General features: G+C 36.9%; 1 protein-coding gene and 1 pseudogene across 2 annotated transcripts in view; one reads left to right on the forward strand and one right to left on the reverse strand.

The window, feature by feature from the left end:
* The window catches only part of TRIM33 (tripartite motif containing 33), a 146851-nt gene that overhangs the window by 70990 nt on the left and 56880 nt on the right, over nt 1-18981 (reverse strand). For both annotated transcript variants that reach the window (XM_065898214.1, XM_065898215.1), the window contains exons 2-4: nt 2532-2650; nt 1969-2113; nt 1673-1805 (exon numbers count right to left, since the gene is read on the reverse strand). In XM_065898214.1, the coding sequence (XP_065754286.1) occupies nt 1673-1805; nt 1969-2113; nt 2532-2650 (397 nt within the window). The remainder of the gene's footprint in view (nt 1-1672; nt 1806-1968; nt 2114-2531; nt 2651-18981) is intronic.
* LOC136131745 (small ribosomal subunit protein eS27-like) lies at nt 10283-15588 on the forward strand (annotated as a pseudogene).

Below are 18981 nucleotides of genomic sequence, written 5' to 3' on the forward strand. Positions count from 1 at the left end.
TTTGAAGAGTGTTTTTAAAGGGGGTGGGTGGGGCTTAACTACATGTTAGCCAAATGATACTGGCAGCAATGTGGACAGAATTAATTTGACAATATAAAACTCAAAACTAGTTTACAACTAGGGAGACTAGTTGTAAATGTATTGTAGTAACAGGAACCTAGGCTTTTAAGTCCAGTGCCATTGGTTCTGCCATAGTCTAGCCAGGAAAATCACAGTGTGAAAAAACGAAAGTAAAGGGAAGAACATTCAAGAGATAATTAGGAGTTGGATATGAGTAGTAAAGGAAAGTGGTGAAGAAAAGGGAAGAATGGAACATGGTTTAACTTTGAGAGAAGTGGCTGAAGCTACTTGTTCACAGGATAAAGGATGCCACGTTCCTATTCTTTCTGTTTCGCACCATCAATGTAAAAAGCCATAAGAAATCTAAATGCTCAAAGACCTGACTGCAGCTGTGAGAAAGTAATTTAATGTCTTACTGAGATTACAAGACAAGGGTAAGATTTGGACCTCAGGTGAAGGCATTCACAAGATTAGTCACCTCAAGCAAAACATTAGCCAATTCATAAGTAAGATGAGACATTTTGTAACAAAGGATACAAAAGTTTAAAGTAGCATTTCTACACAAATGTTCTGTAAAACAGTAAGAGGTGGCTTGGAAAAGAAAAAAGAGCATTACCCCTATGAGGTCAAGTTTGAAAGATTCCATACACTGTATTCTATATTCTGAATACCACATGGGAGAAAATGAGCATATGGGCTAAAATAGATCTGGAGTTCAAATCCTGGCTCTACCACTTATGGGGACACCTTGTACAGATTACTAAAGCTTTCTGTAAGAACTCTCGCTCACCTTTAAAACAGTCAGGATATCAGTACCAACACTGCATGGGTGGTTGGTGTGAATTAAACAAACATGCACCATTAGGAAAACTGCCTGGCACAAACTACAGATGCAATACTTGTTAGTGAACAGAATTAATGTATCCCCTTCTTTTAGAGGATTCCAAAAAATTCCAATGGCTCTAATGAACTAAAAGCTCTAAGACATCCTAGAGTTAAAAAACAAATATTTAAGTGTGGTTAATCAAACTTAACACCTGACTAGAAATTTCAGTACTTTCCAGATGTAACAGGCTGGTGATAAGTGAATACTATTGTATCCTGAGGGTAAAAGAAGGGTGAAAGACAAAGCTATGTATTAATGAATTATTAATTATGCTACTTAGATGCTTATAAATCCCTAGTTTTTCTACAAACTGTATATCCAATATGAAAGCAGTATATTTATGCTTTGATGTTAAAATGGGTATCACTTAGCCACACCCATGGAAATATTACCTTTTAAGACAACAGCCCAGAGCCTAAATCCCATAGAACACTTGAAAAAAAGTGTATTTGAACCAGAGGCGTTGCATACAAAGAAATAATATAACTCCATTCTTGCAACCCAAATCCATGTACTGATACATTTTCAACAAATATTCATAAAACAATTAGGTATGAATATGGAAACCATTAAATAATTTATCAAAAATATATCTTGTCTAAGACATAAAACACAAAACTGATAATTTTAAAATGCTAACAAAATTACAGAATACTTGCTTTAGGAAAAATAATTTTATAAGAACTTTTTATAATATTTCTTGATAAGCAATTATGACTTCTGTACCTATGTTCTTTGTGTTCCAATAGCTGACAGTCTCTACATGTCAGCCTATCACATGTTTCACAGAAAAGTTTCAACTGTTCTTGTTTGTGTACAGGGCAGAAAACAGGGCGCTGACCAGATGCTCCAACAGACTCTGCAGTAAAATAAAACACATATTTTTAAACTAAACAAAATTTTTGTCTAACTTTCTAAATTCTTACTGATATTGGCATCAAAAGCTTATAAAGATAAGTAGAAATGCTATAGAGGCAAAAGAGGGAGATTAATAGTAATCATTAAAACTGCTTCTATCTTACCTGAGACATCTTCTTTCTTCCTGATCAAGTGATCTTTAGTGAATTTTACTCTTTGATGTGCTTCAATACATGTCTTACATAGCCACTCTCCACATTCTACACAAAAGCCAACTGCACTTGCATTGTCTTCACAACTAGTACATACCTAAAGGAGGAAATAAATACTAAGCTACATTAAATTTACAAAATATAGATCCACAAAACAAAAAGGTGAAAACTTTCTAACTTGCTCTCAAATATACTAATTCACTGTACCTAGAATAAAATTATTTTGTTATCCATTTCTCTTCAACAAAATCCTTTCCCTTCCAGATCAAACATTCAGGTAGGTAAAAAAAAGTCTCAGAACACAAAATCTATACAAGATTTGAATCTTTAAGTAATGACTTTTAATCTCATTTAACCAGGTCTAAGGGTGTAGAATAAAGATATCCTTCATTTTCAATTTGAAAGATGAAACTAAGGCATAACTACCCTAAATTATGTAACAATTCAAGAATGTTTTCTTATAATTCATATTTTCATATCAAGATAGGAATATAAAGAAAAATTGAGAAGCATACCTGTTCTGATTTCTCATCAGAACTGCTAGGAGCTTCAGATGTATCTTTCACAAAATAATTATCCACAAGGTCTATCTGTCTGCATTCTTGGCGGCATACTGGGCACCGTATTACACCAACTACAACACAAAACAACAACATTAAGAAATATTCTTCAGAAAAAATAAAGAAATTGTACACGATGCCTACATGGGAACTACTCATTCATATATCATAGACAAGAACAAAGAAATGAGCATTAAGAGCTGAGTAAAATAAGTTATTCCACTAAGTTATTACATTGGGGAAAAATGATACCTTATTTAGGAAGAGAAAATAAGCATTAATATGCAAAAAAACTTTAAGGTGCTTCGTTATTACACTATGTGGTTGTAATAACGGCCCCCAAAGATACCTAGGTCGTAATGCTTGGAAAACCTGTGTCACTTTATACAGCAAAGGAGAGTTTGCGAGGGTGATTAAATTAAGGATCTTGAGATGGGTATACTGTCCTGGATTATTTGATAGGCCATAAATGTCATCACAAGTGATCTAACAAGATGGAGGCAGAAGAAGATTAGACTACAGAAGAGGAGAAGGCAATTGACAATGAAAGCAGAGATTAGAATAATGTGCTTTGGAAACAGAGACACAGCCAAGGAATGCAGGTGGCTACTATAAGCTGGAAAAAAAGAAAAAGAAAAAGAAAATCTATTCTCTCCTCAGAGCCTCCAGAAGGAACAAGACCTGCCGACACTTTGACTCTAACACAGTAAAACTGATTTCACACTTCAGCCTTCAAGAACAATAAGAAAATAAAATGTATGTTGTTTTAAGACAAAAGTTTATGGCAATTCTGTTACAGCAGAAATAGAAATACACAATCTATCAACTTATAAATTCTGACTTTGTTCAGAACTACTTGAATTCATGCTAATGTGGGAAGAAAGATCATCTGTGACGTAACCTGCTAGTGTTCTAGCATCTATCAGAACGAATAAACCTGCTGAGGTTAACATATGGAAGTTAAACTTAACTGTAAAATAGCATCACAGTCAACACAACAAACTGACTACTATATGTCAGCCATAAAATTGAGAACATAGCATGACTCAATCCTTGCTTTTAAGAAAGGGTTCAAGACTAGGATATAATTTTTACAGTTTATACTATGCACAACTATAGGAAGCACCATACAAAGACAAAGCTATAAACAGTCCAAAGAGCTGTGCATACAGGAGGTACAGCTCAGTGGTAGTGAGACTTAGGTGGTGGGAAGAAGGAACTATATACTCTACTTACATTGTGTGTGTGTGTGTGTCTGCACGTGTTTGTGTGGGCATTCACATGTGTATGTAATCCACTCCATTTTCTTTGAAACTTCTAAAATTAAAATACGGGAGAATTCCTGTATGTGCAATGATAAAATTTTTGAAAATTTAGGAAATCAAAAATTCTCCATGCTCTCCACCTTGATTTATGCTTGAGTTATGTGCTATATTTCCTTTGAAATCTTTGGTTATCAGTAGTTTTACTAAAATTTTGAAGAATCCACTTTCATCTGCTTTCTGGATTTCTTAATATAGGTTCGTAAGACACAGCTTGTTGACAGCATAGTTTTCTAAATGCTGCAAGTTTGCAGCCATTACCACTTCAAAGAGGTTTGAATGAGGGAACTTTTTTTCCTTGTTAAAACATTTCCTGTTTCTATAGAAACTTCATTTCTAGATTAACCTGTGATGGATGCGCTACCATAATTTAAGTATATAGTTCTTTTTTTTCTATCAACTACTCATTGTCATCCACTAGTAAAGACATTAAAGATGCAGCAAGCATCCAGAGGGCAGACAGTAGAAGCAAGAAAAACTACAATCCTGCAGCCTGCGGAACAAAAACCACATTCACAGAAAGACAGACAAGATGAAAAGGAAGAGGGCTATGTACCACATGAAGGAACAAGATAAAACCCCAGAAAAACAACTAAATGGAGACAGGCAGCCTTCCAGAAAAAGAATTCAGAATAACGATAGTGAAGATGAACCAGGACCTCAGAAAAAGAATGGAGACAAAGATCAAGAAGATGCAAGAAATGTGTAACAAAGACCTAGAAGAATTAAAGAACAAAAAACAGAGATGAACAATAACTAAAATGAAAAAAACACTAGAAGGAATCAACAGCAGAATAAATGAGGCAGAAGAACAGATAAGTGACCTGGAAGACAGAATGGTGGAATTCACTGCTGAGGAATAGAATAAAGAAAAAAGAATGAAAAGAAATGAAGACATCCTAAGAGACCTTGGGGACAACATTAAATGCAACAACATTCGCATTATAGGGGTCCCAGAAGGAGAAGAGAGAGAGAAAGGACCTGAGAAAATATTTCAAGAGATTATAGTTGAAAACTTCCCTAAAATGGGAAAGGAAATAGCCACCCAAGTCCAGGAAGCGCAGAGAGTCCCAGGCAGGATAAACCCAAGGAGAAACATGCCGAGACACATAGTAATCAAATTGATAAAAATTAAAGACAAATTATTGAAAGCAACAAGGGAAAAACGACAAATAATATACAAGGGAACTCCCATGAGGTTAATAGCTGATTTCTCAGCAGAAACTCTACAAGCCAGAAGGGAGTGGCATGACATACTTAAAGTGATGAAAGGGAAGAACCTACAACCAAGATTACTCTACCCAGCAAGGATCTCATTTAGATTCCATGGAGTAATCAAAAGCTTTAGAGACAAGCAAAAGCTAAGAGAATTCAACACCACTAAACCAACTCTACAACAAATGCTAAAGGAACATCTCTAAGTGGGAAACACTAGAAAAGGACCTACAAAAGCAAACCCATAACAATTAAAAAAATGGTAATAGGAACATACATATCGATAACTACCTTTAATGTGAATGGACTAAATGCTCCAACCAAAAGACACAGGCTTGCTGAATGGACAGAAAAACAAGACCCATATATATGCTGTCTACAAGAGACCCACTTCAGACCCAGGGACACATTCAGACTGAAAGTGAGGGGATGGAAAAAGATATTCCATGCAAATGGAAATCAAAGGAAAGCTGAAGTAGCAATACTCATATCAAATTAAAGAGACTTTAAAATAAAGAATGTTACAAGAGACAATGAAGAACACTACATAATTATCAAGGGATCAATCCAAGAAGAAGATATAACCATTATAAATATATATGCTCCCAACACAGGAGCACCTCAATACATAAGGCAACTGCTAACAGCTATAAAAGAGGAAATCGACAGTAACACAATAATAATGGGGGACTTTAATACCTCACTTACACCAATGGACAGATCATCCAAAATGAAAATAAATAAGGAAACAGAAGCTTTAAATGACCCAACAGACCAGATAGATTTAACTAATATTTATAGGGCATTCCAAAACAGCAGATTACACTTTGTTCTCAAGTGTGCACAGAACATTCTCCAGGATAGATCACATCTTGGGTCACAAATCAAGCCACAATAAATTAAAGAAAATTGAAACCATATCAAGCATCTTTTCTGACCACAACGCTATGAGATGAGAAATCAATTACAGGGAAAAAGACGTAAAAAACACAAACACATGGAGTATAAACAATATGTTACTAAATAACCAAGAGATCACTGAAGAAATCAAAGAGGACATAAAAAAATACCTAGAGACAAATGACAATGAAAATAAGACGATCCAAAACCTATGGGATGCAGCAAAAGCACTTCTAAGAGGGAAGATTATAACTATACAAGCCTACCTCAAGAAACAAGAAATACCTCAAAAAAACAATCTAACCTTACACCTAAAGGAACTACAGAAAGAAGAACAAACAAAACCCAAAGTTAGCAGAAGGAAAGAAATCATAAAGATCACAGCAGAAATAAATGAAATAGAAACAAAGAAAACAATAGCAAAGATCAATAAAACCAAAAGCTGGTTCTTTGAGAAGGTAAACAAAATCGATAAACCATTAGCCAGACTCATCTAGAAAAAGAGGGAGAGGACTCAGAAATGAAAAAGGAAAAGTTACAACAGATACCACAGAAATACAAAGCATCCTGAGAGACTACTGCAAGCCACTCTATGCCAGTAAAATGGACAACCTGGAAGAAATGGACTAATTCTTAGAAAGGTATAACCTTCCAAGACTGAACCAGGAAGAAATAGAAACTATGAACAGACCAATCACAAGTAATGAAATTGAAACTGTGATTAGAAATCTTTCAACAAAGTCCAGACCAGATGGCTTCACAGGTGAATTCTATCAAACATTTAGAGAAAAGCTAACACCCATCCCTTCTCAAACTCTTCCAAAAAATTGCAGAGGGAGGAACACTCCCAAACTCATTCTATGAAGTCACCATCATCCTGATACCAAAACCAGACAAAGATACTACAAAAAAAGAAAATTACAAACCATATCACTGATGAATATAGATGCAAAAATCCTCAACAAAATACTAGCAAACAGAATCCAACAACACATTAAAAGGATCATACACCATGATCAAGTGAGATTTATCCCAGGGATGCAAGGATTCTTCAATATACGCACATCAATGTGATACACCATATTAACAAACTGGAGAATAAAAACCATATGATCATCTCAATAGATGCACAAAAAGCTTTCGACAAAATTCAACACCCATTTATGATAAAAACCCTCCAGAAAGTAGGCAGAGAGGGAACTTACCTCAACATAATAAAGACCATATATGACAAACACACAGCCAACATCATTCTCAGTGGTGAAAAACTGAAGCCATTTCTTCTAAGATCAGGAACAAGACAAGATTGCCCACTCTTGCCACTATTATTCAACATAACTTTGGAAGTTTTAGCCACAGCAATCAGAGAAGAAAAAGAAATAAAAGGAATCCAAATTGGAAAAGAAGAAGTAAAATTGTTACTCTTTGCAGATGACGTGATACTATACAAAGAGAATCCTAAAGATGCCACCAGAAAACTACTAGAGCTAAATCAATGAGTTTGGTAAAGTTGTAGGATACAAAATAAATGCACAGAAAACTCTTGCATTGTTATACACTAATGATGAAAAATCTGAAAGAGAACTTCAGGAAACACTCCCATTTACCACTGCAACAAAAAGAATAAAATACCTAGGCATAAACCTACCTAAGGAGACAAAAGACCTGTATGCAGAAAACTATAAGACACTGATGAAAGAAATTAAAGATCATACAAACAGATGGAGAGATATGCCATGTTCTTGGATTGGAAGAATCAATATTGTGAAAATGACTATACTACCCAAAGCATTCTACAGATTCAATGAAATCCCTATTAAATTACCAATGGCACTTTTTACAGAACTAGAACAAAACATCTTAAAATTTGTATGGAGACACAAAAGACCCCGAATAGACAAAGCAGTCTTGAGGGAATAAAAACGGAGCTGGAGGAATCAGACTCCCTGACTTCAAACTATACTCAAAGCTACAGTAATCAATACAGTATGGTACTGGCACAAAAACAGAAATATAGATCAGTGGAACAGGATGGAAAACCCACAGATAAACCCGTGCACCTATGGTCAACTAATCTACGACAAAGGAAGCAAGGATACACAAGAAAAGACAGTCTCTCCAATAAGTGGTGCTGGGAAAACTGGAAAGCTACATGTAAAAGAATGAAATTAGAACACTCCCTAACACCATACACCATACACAAAAACAAACTCAAAATGGATTAGAGACCTAAATGTAAGACTGGACACTATAAAACTCTTAGAGGAAAACATAGGAGGAATACTCTTTGACATAAATCAAAACAAGATATTTTTTGATCCACCTCCTAGAGAAATGGAAATAAAAACAAAAATAAACAAATGGGACCTAATGAAACTTAAAAGCTTTTGCAAAAGAAATAAAAACAAGACAAAAAGACAACCCTCAGAATAGGAGCAAACATTTGCAAACTAATCAACGGACAAACGATTAGTGTCCCAAATATATAAACAGCTCATGCAGGTCAATATTAAAAAAACAAACAACCCAATCAAAAAATGGGCAGAGGGGGCTTCCCTGGTGGCACAGTGGTTGAGAGTCTGCCTGCCGATGCAGGGGACCCGGGTTCCTGCCCCTATCTGGGAAGATCCCACATGCCACGGAGCGGCTAGGCCCATGAGCCATGGCCGCTGAGCCTGTGTGTCCGGAGCCTGTGCTCTGCAACGGGAGAGGCCGCAACAGTGAGAGGCCTGCGTACCGCAAAAAAAAAAAAAAAAAAAAAAAGGGCAGAAAACCTCAATAGACAACTCTCCAAAGAAGACAGACAGATGGCCAAGAAGCACATGAAAAGCTGCTCAAAATCACTAACTATTAGAGAAATGCAAATCAAAACTACAATGAGGTATCACCTCACACCAGTTAGAATGGGCATCATCAGAAAATCTAAAAACAACAAATGCTGGAGAGGGTGTGGAGAAAAGGGAACCCTCTTGCACTGTTGGTGGGAATGTAAATTGATACAGCCACTATGAAGAACAGTACGGAGGTTCCTTAAAAAACTAAAAATAGAATTACCATATGACCCAGCAATCCCACTACTGGGCATATACCCAGAGAAAACCATAATTCAAAAAGACACATGCACCCCAATATTCACTGCAGCACTATTTACAACAGCCAAGTCATGGAAGCAACCTAAATGCCCACTGACAGACAAATGGATAAAGAAGATGTGGTACATATATACAATACAATATTACTCAGCCATAAAAAGGAACGAAATTTGGTCATTTGTAGGGACGTGGATGTATCTAGAGGTCATACAGAATGAAGTTAACTCAGAAAGAGAAAAACAAATATCGTATATTAAAGCATATATGTGGAACCTAGAAAAAATGGTACAGATGAACTGGTTTGCAGGGCAGAAATAGAGACACAGATGTAGAGAACAAATATATGGACACCAAGGGGTAAAGTGGCGGGGTGGGGGGTGGGCGGTGATGAATTGGGAGATCGGATTGACATGTATACACTAACATGTATAAAATGGGTAACTAATAAGAACCTTCTGTATAAGAAAATAAAAATAAAATTCAAAAAAATAGATGCAGCAAGCTTATTTTCTAAATGAAATAGGCATTTTCATATTTATTATTGCACTCCTGGTTATGCAAACACTTTGATGATATAAATGTTTATGTCCCCCATAAATCTGGTCAGAAATCACTTTTGATTTTGTTCATCAAGTTAAACAATCTACACTGGGATAGAGTACTGGGTAAAAGTGGTACAAACTAAGATAAAAGACAATAAAAATGCTAGATCTTAAAATAGAAACTGGTTTATGCACTAAACGTTTTGTGCTTTGGCCTAGTATTAACATGTCAAGACTTCCCTGGTGGTCCAGTGGTTAAGACTCTGGCTTCCACTGCAGGGGGAATAGGTTTGATCCTGGTTGGGGAATTGAGATCAGTTCCCTGCATGCCGTGCTGCATGGCCAAAAATTTAAAAAATAAAAATAAAAATCCTGTCATTAAAAAAACAAACATGGTATCTGTGTAAAATGACAAAAAGAACCAGTGTTGAATCACGTTATACTTCTTGTCATTCTGCATTATCCCAGATTGCTAAATGTGTTCTTTCCAAGAAGTTTGATTGAATTATTGTATACATTTACTGGACTATGTGACAGTTCTGTCACTGTTAGAGATTTCAGTAATTAAAATGGGAAACAGAAGCTTAGGCTATTTTCCTTATCAAAACTATCTTCCCTGGAGCCACATTGTTATGATGGTTTTCATGCTCCTGTATACTGGATGTCTTAAGGTGAGTGCAGTTCAGGGGATCCTTTCTAATTACAGGAAGGTACTTCTTTCCTTCAACACTGTGATTTGACCTGTGACAAATCTGTACTATACACTATGTAAATGGCTAACAAGTCAACTGCAAACCAACTGAATGTACAAAATCTTAATGCTGGTGCTGAAATCTCTTCAGAATAGTCATCATGATCTCAAAGTTTTGAAATCTGCAAGCATCAAGTGTCAATCAAAACTAAAGATGAAACACTAGTGCATATTGAATTCTCATCCTTTAGGTGTACTTCCTTTTTAGATTTTTTGGTTCTCAGCTATTTTTACCATACTGTTTCATTTAAATTTCCTATATACTAACTTTGTTTGTGTGACTGAAATAAAACTGCAGTATATTAAAAAAAAAAAAGGGTTCAAGACTATGATTTTTATAGTTTATACCACGCACAACTATAGGAAGCAGCATACAAAGACAAGGATATAAACAGTCCAAGAGTTGTACATATAGGAGGTATAGCTCAGTGGTAGAGCATCTGACTGCAAAGAGTTGTACATATATAAACTACAGTAACTTATATAGTAATTGTAATGGAAAATGAAAACAAAATGTCATGCTAAAAGCAGGAATATCAGTCCCTCAGCAGACATACATACATTGGTAAAACAAACTCAAACTTACCATTACATATGAAAACAAAATATTGTTTTTATAATACGAAATGCATACAAAGATCCTGCTCAAAGGAAATGCATAAAAACAATTTTTTGAATCAAAGGAAGAAACAGTATGGTCAGGAGAAAGGGGAAATATAAATATATATAAATATTTTTACATCTAAGATGGCATGAATTAAAAACCATTGTAGAGTGACTTCCCTCGTGGGCCAGTGGTTAAGAATCTGCCTTCCAAGGTTCAATCCCTAGTTGGGAAACTAAGATCCCACGTGCCATGGGGCAACTAAGCCCATGTGCCTCAACTACCGAGCCTGCACACCACAACTATAGAGCCCGTGCGCCACAACTAGAGAGAAGTCTGCACACCACAATGAAAGATCCTGCATGCCACAACTAAGACTCGATGCAGCCAATGAATGAATGAATGAATAAATAAATAAATATTTTTTAAAATCCTGGAAACCTACAGCATTAACTACAGAGGAGATGAGGATAAGTAATTTAGGAGCAAAAATACGAGAGCAACTAACTTCTTACAGTGAATAAGGTAAGTTTTCACTGAAGAGGTGACATTTACACATGGTCTTGAAGAATCAACATGCATTCACTAATGTGCAAGAAAGAGTATGCCTGGTTGGCCCGGGTTCATTAAACCCCACACATTCCTAAGGAAGGCCTTCAACACTAGCCCTTGATGGGCATATGGGAGATGGCCTTCGAACTCTTGGAATATTATGCCTGATAAAAGCGTTTCTGTTTGCCTGAGGCCTTGGGCCATCTGTATTCAGTTTGACCTGTGAGGTCGGCTGGAGTCCAAGTAGGTGTTATCAGTTCTGTGGATGCTGCATCGCTATATGACTGAGTCTCCCAAAAAAACCCCAGACAAGGGCCTCCCTGGTGGCGTAGTGGTTAAGAATCCAACTGCCAATGCAGGGGACACGGGTTCGACCCCTGGTCTGGCACAATCCGACATGCCAGGGAGCAACTAAGCCCGTGTGCCACAACTACTGAGCCTGCGCGCCTACAGCCCGTGCTCCGTAACGAGAGAAGCCACCGCAATGAAAAGCCCGCACACCGCAACGATGAATAGTCGCCACTCGCCACAACTAGAGAAAAGCCCACGCGCAGCAACGAAGACCCAACCAATGCAGCCAAAAATCAAATAAATAAGTAAATTTATTTTTAAAAAAACCCAGACACAGAGGTTCATGTGAGCTTCCCTGGTTGGCAATACTCCTCCTGCATATTGTCATACATTGTAACTGGGAGAATTAAGACTCTCCCTGTGCAACTCCACTGAAAGGAGACACCTGGATGCTTGCATCTGCTTTCTCCTGGATTTTACACCATGCACCTTTTCTCTTTGCTAATTTTAATCTGTATCCTTTCACTGCAATAAAATCAACCATGAGTATAAGCTTTTCTTAATTCTGTGAGTCCTTCCAGCAAATCACTGAACCTGAGGATGGTCTTGGGGACCCCCAACAAAACTAGGAAAGGAAGAAACAGCATGCAAACCAAGAAGAGCAGGTGCGAAGTTCACAAATGAAAAAAAAAGAATAGGAGTCTATAGATAGAAAATTATATGTATATATAATTATATATATGTAAAATATTGAGAAAGTTCTTAAGAAATTTGTAACATCTTAATGAAGGAATAACTCTGAAGGAATATCTCTGAAGAGACATTCTGTTCTGAGCAAGAAACATTCAATATATAAAAGTATCCATTATACTTTTATGTATGATTTGATGTAAGTCATACCAGGTTTTGTTTTTTGAACTCAATAAGCTGATTCTCAGATTCTTACAATTTCTACTTCTACCTGGCAAGCTGACATCACAGTTTACGACTTTTTATCTTTTTCAAAAAAATGTAGATGGCAAAAGGATACCTAAACATTGCAGAAGAAACACAACCCAAAGTACAGAAGAATAGAGGGATACATTTGAGAAAGACTCTTATTTGCCATAAAGGTTTTCAGAGAAGCTTGGAATTCAGAAATCTAAGGCATGAAAGAACCCCCAATGAGATAAAGGAAAATTTAAGTCTGCAGACCACCAGCCAAACCCATTCCTATGCTGACTACTTACTTCTGTCAGATTACCCAGCAGCCAAGGTGTCTTACCACCAAAACAAAGAGTTGAAGCTTCTTTAAGGATCTTTCTGCTATTTACTTCTATATTTATAAATAAATTTTTAAATTATATATATGTTTGTGTTGAAAATGTGAGTCATTTTCCATTCGAGTTTATGAGTAACAATGCCCTTGCAATTAGTGATCAGATGAGCGTGCTCCTGACTCAATCACTCAGTACTAGTTGTCACATTGAGTTTTCATTACTATACAAAACTGAAACCCAAACTTCAGAGCCAAAGCTACCGACCAAGTTTTTTTTTTTAACTTTTATTTTTGGCTGTGTTGGGTCTTCGTTTCTGTGCGTGGGCTTTCTCTAGTTGCGGCGAGCGGGGGCCACTCTTCATCACGGTGTGCGGGCCTCTCACTGTCACGGCCTCTCTTGTTGCGGAGCACAGGCTCCAGACGCGCAGGCTCAGTAGCTGTGGCTCACGGGCCTAGTTGCTCCGTGGCATTTGGGATCTTCCCAGACCAGGGCACGAACCCGTGTCCCCTGCATTGGCAGGCAGATTCTCAACCACTGCGCCGCCAGGGAAGCCCCTACTGACCAAGTTTTACGCATAACGTCCCTAGGACTGATTTCGTTACTTCAATGTTCTGAGAGACCCACTCATACCTATTAGATTAATTTCTTTTAAGTGTCAATTTACTAAAATGTATAATCTTTGGGGGGAGTGCTTAAAGGCTAAAATAGACAAGTCTACAAACTAGTTTATCTCCACAGTGTTGTTAACTGGAATTTAGCTTCATTAAATTGGTGGACTTCCATTCAACATGGATCACTAAGCAAATCTAAGACCACCTGACCCCCAACTCAAACACAGAAATGGCTAACATATGACAAATTAAAGGTCTAAAAATATATAACTGAGTCTACAACCAAGAAGTCAAAATTGGAAGTGCCAGAAACCAAAAGGGCACTCAAAGCCTAAGTGGTAAGGCAGTGATGCAAGTGGGCCACAGAGGTTATCGTTACCACCGTTGGGAATAGGAAGACAAAGGTTAAAAGTTGAAACTGAACTCCCTCAATAAAGCCATAGGGCAGGCTTTAAGTACTCTAAAACCTAAAATCCTTGCCAGCCGTGGAGTCATCCACAAGAAGTCTGAACACAAACAAGCTTCCTGCATAGATACATAACCAAAGTGTGTACTATCTGCACAGTACATAGAAAGGCCAAGTCAAGAAACTAATAAGAAGCTTTATAGGAGTAGCTTCCAGGTTGGTGAACTTGGGGATATTCAGGAAGAGTGACATACTCAGTGAGCATGGAAGCTCCACACCTCTTCCCACATACCTTGCCCTATGCATCTCTTCCATCTGGCTGTTCCTGAGCTATATTCTTTTATAATAACTGGTAATCTATCCAATGCCGGATGACTTAGGGTTCATGTAGTGATGCAATCACCAGCCCTGAACCTTCGTGTCCTGGCACCAGTTTTTCTGAGATTTCAGAAACACTGAATGGAAAATTGGAAGTTTATCTATTATGAACCAGAAGGAACCCAAGGAAACCAGTCCATCATACTAGTCATCTTTCCCAAGGCTGAACTCAACGTTTCTCCTCTGTTCTCTATCCTAAGTTCAATTCTTATTTAAAATCTCCTTTTTAATCAACTCAGAACTCCAAACAAAATGTCCACGAAGCAGAAGTCATTATTTTTGCCTAACAGCTACTTGTTTTCCTGGGATTCCTCTTTAGATAGGTAAATTCACATATTCATTCAACAACAACAAAAAGAAGCTTGTCTGGACCCTTACAAACACAAAACCATCTCATTAGAACTCCTCCCAACCCAAGGCACAAGTGGAACTCCCACTGAAGATAAGCTCATAAATAAGACTACAATGCACATGAAGAAATTTCAGTACTATTACAGTCAACAAATACAATACACCAAGAAGTAGAAACCTAATCCACAGAAGACAAATCAGTCTGATAAAGCCTTCAAATATGTGTAAAATTTTCACAAAGTGACAAATGGGATCTATGAAAATGGGTAGATCTGAAAAAGAATCAAGAAAATAAAATTACTGAATAAACTCACAACACAAGCTAAATAATAAGTGATAACTGTAAAAAAATTATCAAGGTAGAAGACAGATATGAAGAAATCACATAGAATTCAACAGAGATAAGGAGAGATAGAAACCACAAAAGATAAAAAGCAAGCTAAAGAACTGAATGAGGCTTTCTGGCTGTGACAACCTCCCCACAAGAACAAGCCTCTCACAAAGGATCTCCTTCATCCCTCTCCAGAAAAGAAGAAGAAACATAAGAAGAAGCACCTGGTGCAGAGCCCCAATTCCTATTTCATGGATGTGAAATGTTCAAGATGCTATAAAATCACCACTGTCTTTAGCAATGCACAAACACTTTTTGTGTTGGCTGCTCTACTATATTCTGCCAGCCTACAGGAGGAAAAAGCAAGGCTTACAGAAGGATACTCCTTCAGACAGAAGCAGCACTAAAATCACCCTGAATCAAGATGAATGGGAAACCATCCCAATAAATACATTTTGGATACTGAAAAAAAAAAGGGGGGGGGGACTGAATGAGAAACTCCAGCATGTGTCAAATAGAAGTTCTAAAAGTTCATGAAGGAACTGAAGTAGAGATGCTAAAGAGATAATAGTTGGAAATTTCAGAACTAAAGAAATGAACACTCAGATTGCAATCCAAGTCCTGAGCAGGGTAAATAAAAATAAATGTGCACACATAAACATAGCAAAAATGAAGAACTTTGGTTTTTTTTTGGCCATCCATGTGGCTTGCAGGACCTCAGTTCCCTGACCAGGGATTGAACTCAGGCCATGGCAGTGAAAAGCCTAGAATCCTAACCCCTAGGCCACCAGGGAACTCCCAAAAAAAACCTCTTAATAACTACTAGTAATAGAAGAAAATCAGACTTACAGCTGACCTCACCAGTAAAAAAAAAAAAAAAAAAAACTGTCAAAAGATAACAGGAATGTTTATCTTCAAAGCTGTTAGAGAAAATAACAGTCAACCAGCAATCTGTATCCTGATTAAGCTATTATTCAAGAATATAAGCAAATCAAATTATCAGACATATAACAGTACTTATTCATTGCTGTAAGAATAAAGCATTAGACTGAACCATATAAAACTGCCAGTGTTTGACCACTTGTAACCTGCAAATATGGTAATTTTATACAGTTCAACCTGATACTTAAGAACATGGAAAAATACTTAGAAGATGCAAAAATTAATTAGCAAAGGCATCAATAAAACATATTGATATCTAAATGCATGGCCTAAAAGTAAATATATAAAAGAGAGATTAAAAATTAAATTAAAATAGAAAAATATAATAATCTGTTCTATTGTAATTAAACTTCAGCTTTAAAAATCATTCTAATTACAATATGAAGGGAAATTTGAGATATGATTAAAATTATGTCAATTAAAATAAGGTAAAAATCTTGCCTTAAAATAAGCAAAGGCCTTGAAATTCAATCACACAAACTGGAGAGTCAAATTTCAGAAATTCCAGGCATCTCTATTAGTTGGCACCTTTTTTTCCAGTCTGATTCACATAAATCGGCTCAGGAGACACTGGGGACACAGGAACTCTCTGCCACCCCACAATCCTTGTCAGATGTTTTCCAGCCCAACTTTGCTCTACCTTGTACTTCTGCCCTTATCCCAGTAAGAATTTTAACCTGCCCGTTTGAAAACAAAGGCTGTGTTGGGGACAGGAAACAATCAAATTATATCTATATTTGCATTAGTACAAGGTTTCACTGTAAGATCAGGTAGTATTTACTGGGAAATTTATATTTATTAGTTCATTCAGTCCTCCTAACAGCTTTGTAAAGTAGGTTCAATTACTATCCTCACTTCAAAGGTGAAAAAATTGAGGTTCAGAGAGATTAGATAATGTTCTCAAGCTGTATGACAATGTAAATGGAGGGGAGAGGAGACCAAGGTCTGAAACCTAAACGTCTGAACCTACAGCCAATGCTTTTTTTTTTTTTTTTTAACATCTTTATTGGGGTATAATTGCTTTACAATGGTGTTTTAGTTTCTGCTTTATAACAAAGTGAATCAGTTATACATATGTTCCCATGTCTTCCCTCTTGCGTCTCCCTCCCTCCCACTCTCCCTATCCCACCCCTCCAGGCTGCCACAAAGCACCGAGCTAACATCCCTGTGCCATGCGGCTGCTTCCCACTAGCTATCTACCTTACTACGTTTGTTAGTGTGTATATATCCATGACTCTCTCTCGCCCTGTCAAAGCTCACCCTTCCCCCTCCCCATATCCTCAAGTCCGTTCTCCAGTAGGTCTGCGTCTTTATTCCTGTCTTACCCCTAGGTTCTTCATGATATTTTTTTTTCCTTAAATTCCATATATATGTGTTAGCATACGGTATTTGTCTTTTTCTTTCTGACTTACTTCACAGTCAGACTCTAGGTCTATCCATCTCATTACAAATAGCTCAATTTCGTTTCTTTTTAAGGCTGAGTAATATTCCATTGTATATATGTGCCACATCTTCTTTATCCATTCATCCGATGATAGGCACTTAGGTTGTTTCCATCTCCGGGCTATTGTAAATAGAGCTGCAATGAACATTTTGGTACATGACTCTTTCTGAATTTTGGTTTTCTCAGGGTATATGCCCAGTAGTGGGATTGCTGGGTCATATGGTAATTCTATTTGTAGTTTTTTAAGGAACCTCCATACTGTCCTCCATAGTGGCTGAACCAATTCACATTCCCACCAGCAGTGCAAGAGTGTTCCCTTTTCTCCACACCCTCTCCAGCATTTATTGTTTCTAGATTTTTTGATGATGGCCATTCTGACTGGTATGAGATGATATCTCATTGTAGTTTTGACTTGCATTTCTCTAATGATTAATGATGTTGAGCATTCTTTCATGTGTTTGTTGGCATTCTGTATATCATCTTTGGAGAAATGTCTATTTAGGTCTTCTGCCCATTTTTGGATTGGGTTGTTTGTTTTTTTGTTATTGAGCTGCATGAGCTGCTTGTAAATTTTGGAGATTAATCCTTTTCCAGTTGCTTCATTTGCAAATATTTTCTCCCATTCTGAGGGTTGTCTTTTGGTCTTGTTTATGGTTTCCTTTGCTGTGCAAAAGCTTTGAAGTTTCATTAGGTCCCATTTGTTTATTTTTGCTTTTATTACAGCCAATGCTCTTAAAACCTATGCTAAACTAGCCCTCTAATTAAAAGACTGGTCTATTAGTAACAAAACAAGAGACCAAACTAAGGCAATCATAAGAGAAACGCAGATGATAAATTAGAGGCAGAACTGATTTACTTAATGAATGAATATGTGAAGATGGAGAGGTAACAGTTACAGCAAGGGAAGAAATTTGAAATTCTAGATGATTTGCAAGTTTCTGGCATGGGTAATTCATGGATAATTACACAATTACTCAAAATGAGGGAAAAGTAGTTTTAGCCAGAACGTAATGAATAAGTTTCGGACAGACTGTTTAGCATAGTTCTAGAACTGAAGAGTGTGAACCACCAGCATATAAGTATTTCAAATCTGAAGTGCAGTTATGATTAGTGAAGGGAGAACAGGATCAAGGACAATACCTCTTTGTACACCAATATTTATGGGTTAAGCAAAAGAAAACGAGGTCTCAGATTTAGGAGACAAATTCCAAACATTTTCAACTGCAAATCACAATAAGTACATTTTACATGAAACACATACATGTAGCTGAAATAAATGAGAATCAAACAAGGGTCAACTACTTTTTCCATTAACCACTCATGATCCTGTCATGCCTGTAGCAATTTACTTTTAGAATCACACACTATTCTTAAATATCAGCTGACTCTTGGCATAACCTAACAATCTTTTTAT

Source organism: Phocoena phocoena, chromosome 1 (assembly GCF_963924675.1).
Source record: "Phocoena phocoena chromosome 1, mPhoPho1.1, whole genome shotgun sequence".
Classification (NCBI taxonomy): domain Eukaryota; kingdom Metazoa; phylum Chordata; class Mammalia; order Artiodactyla; family Phocoenidae; genus Phocoena; species Phocoena phocoena.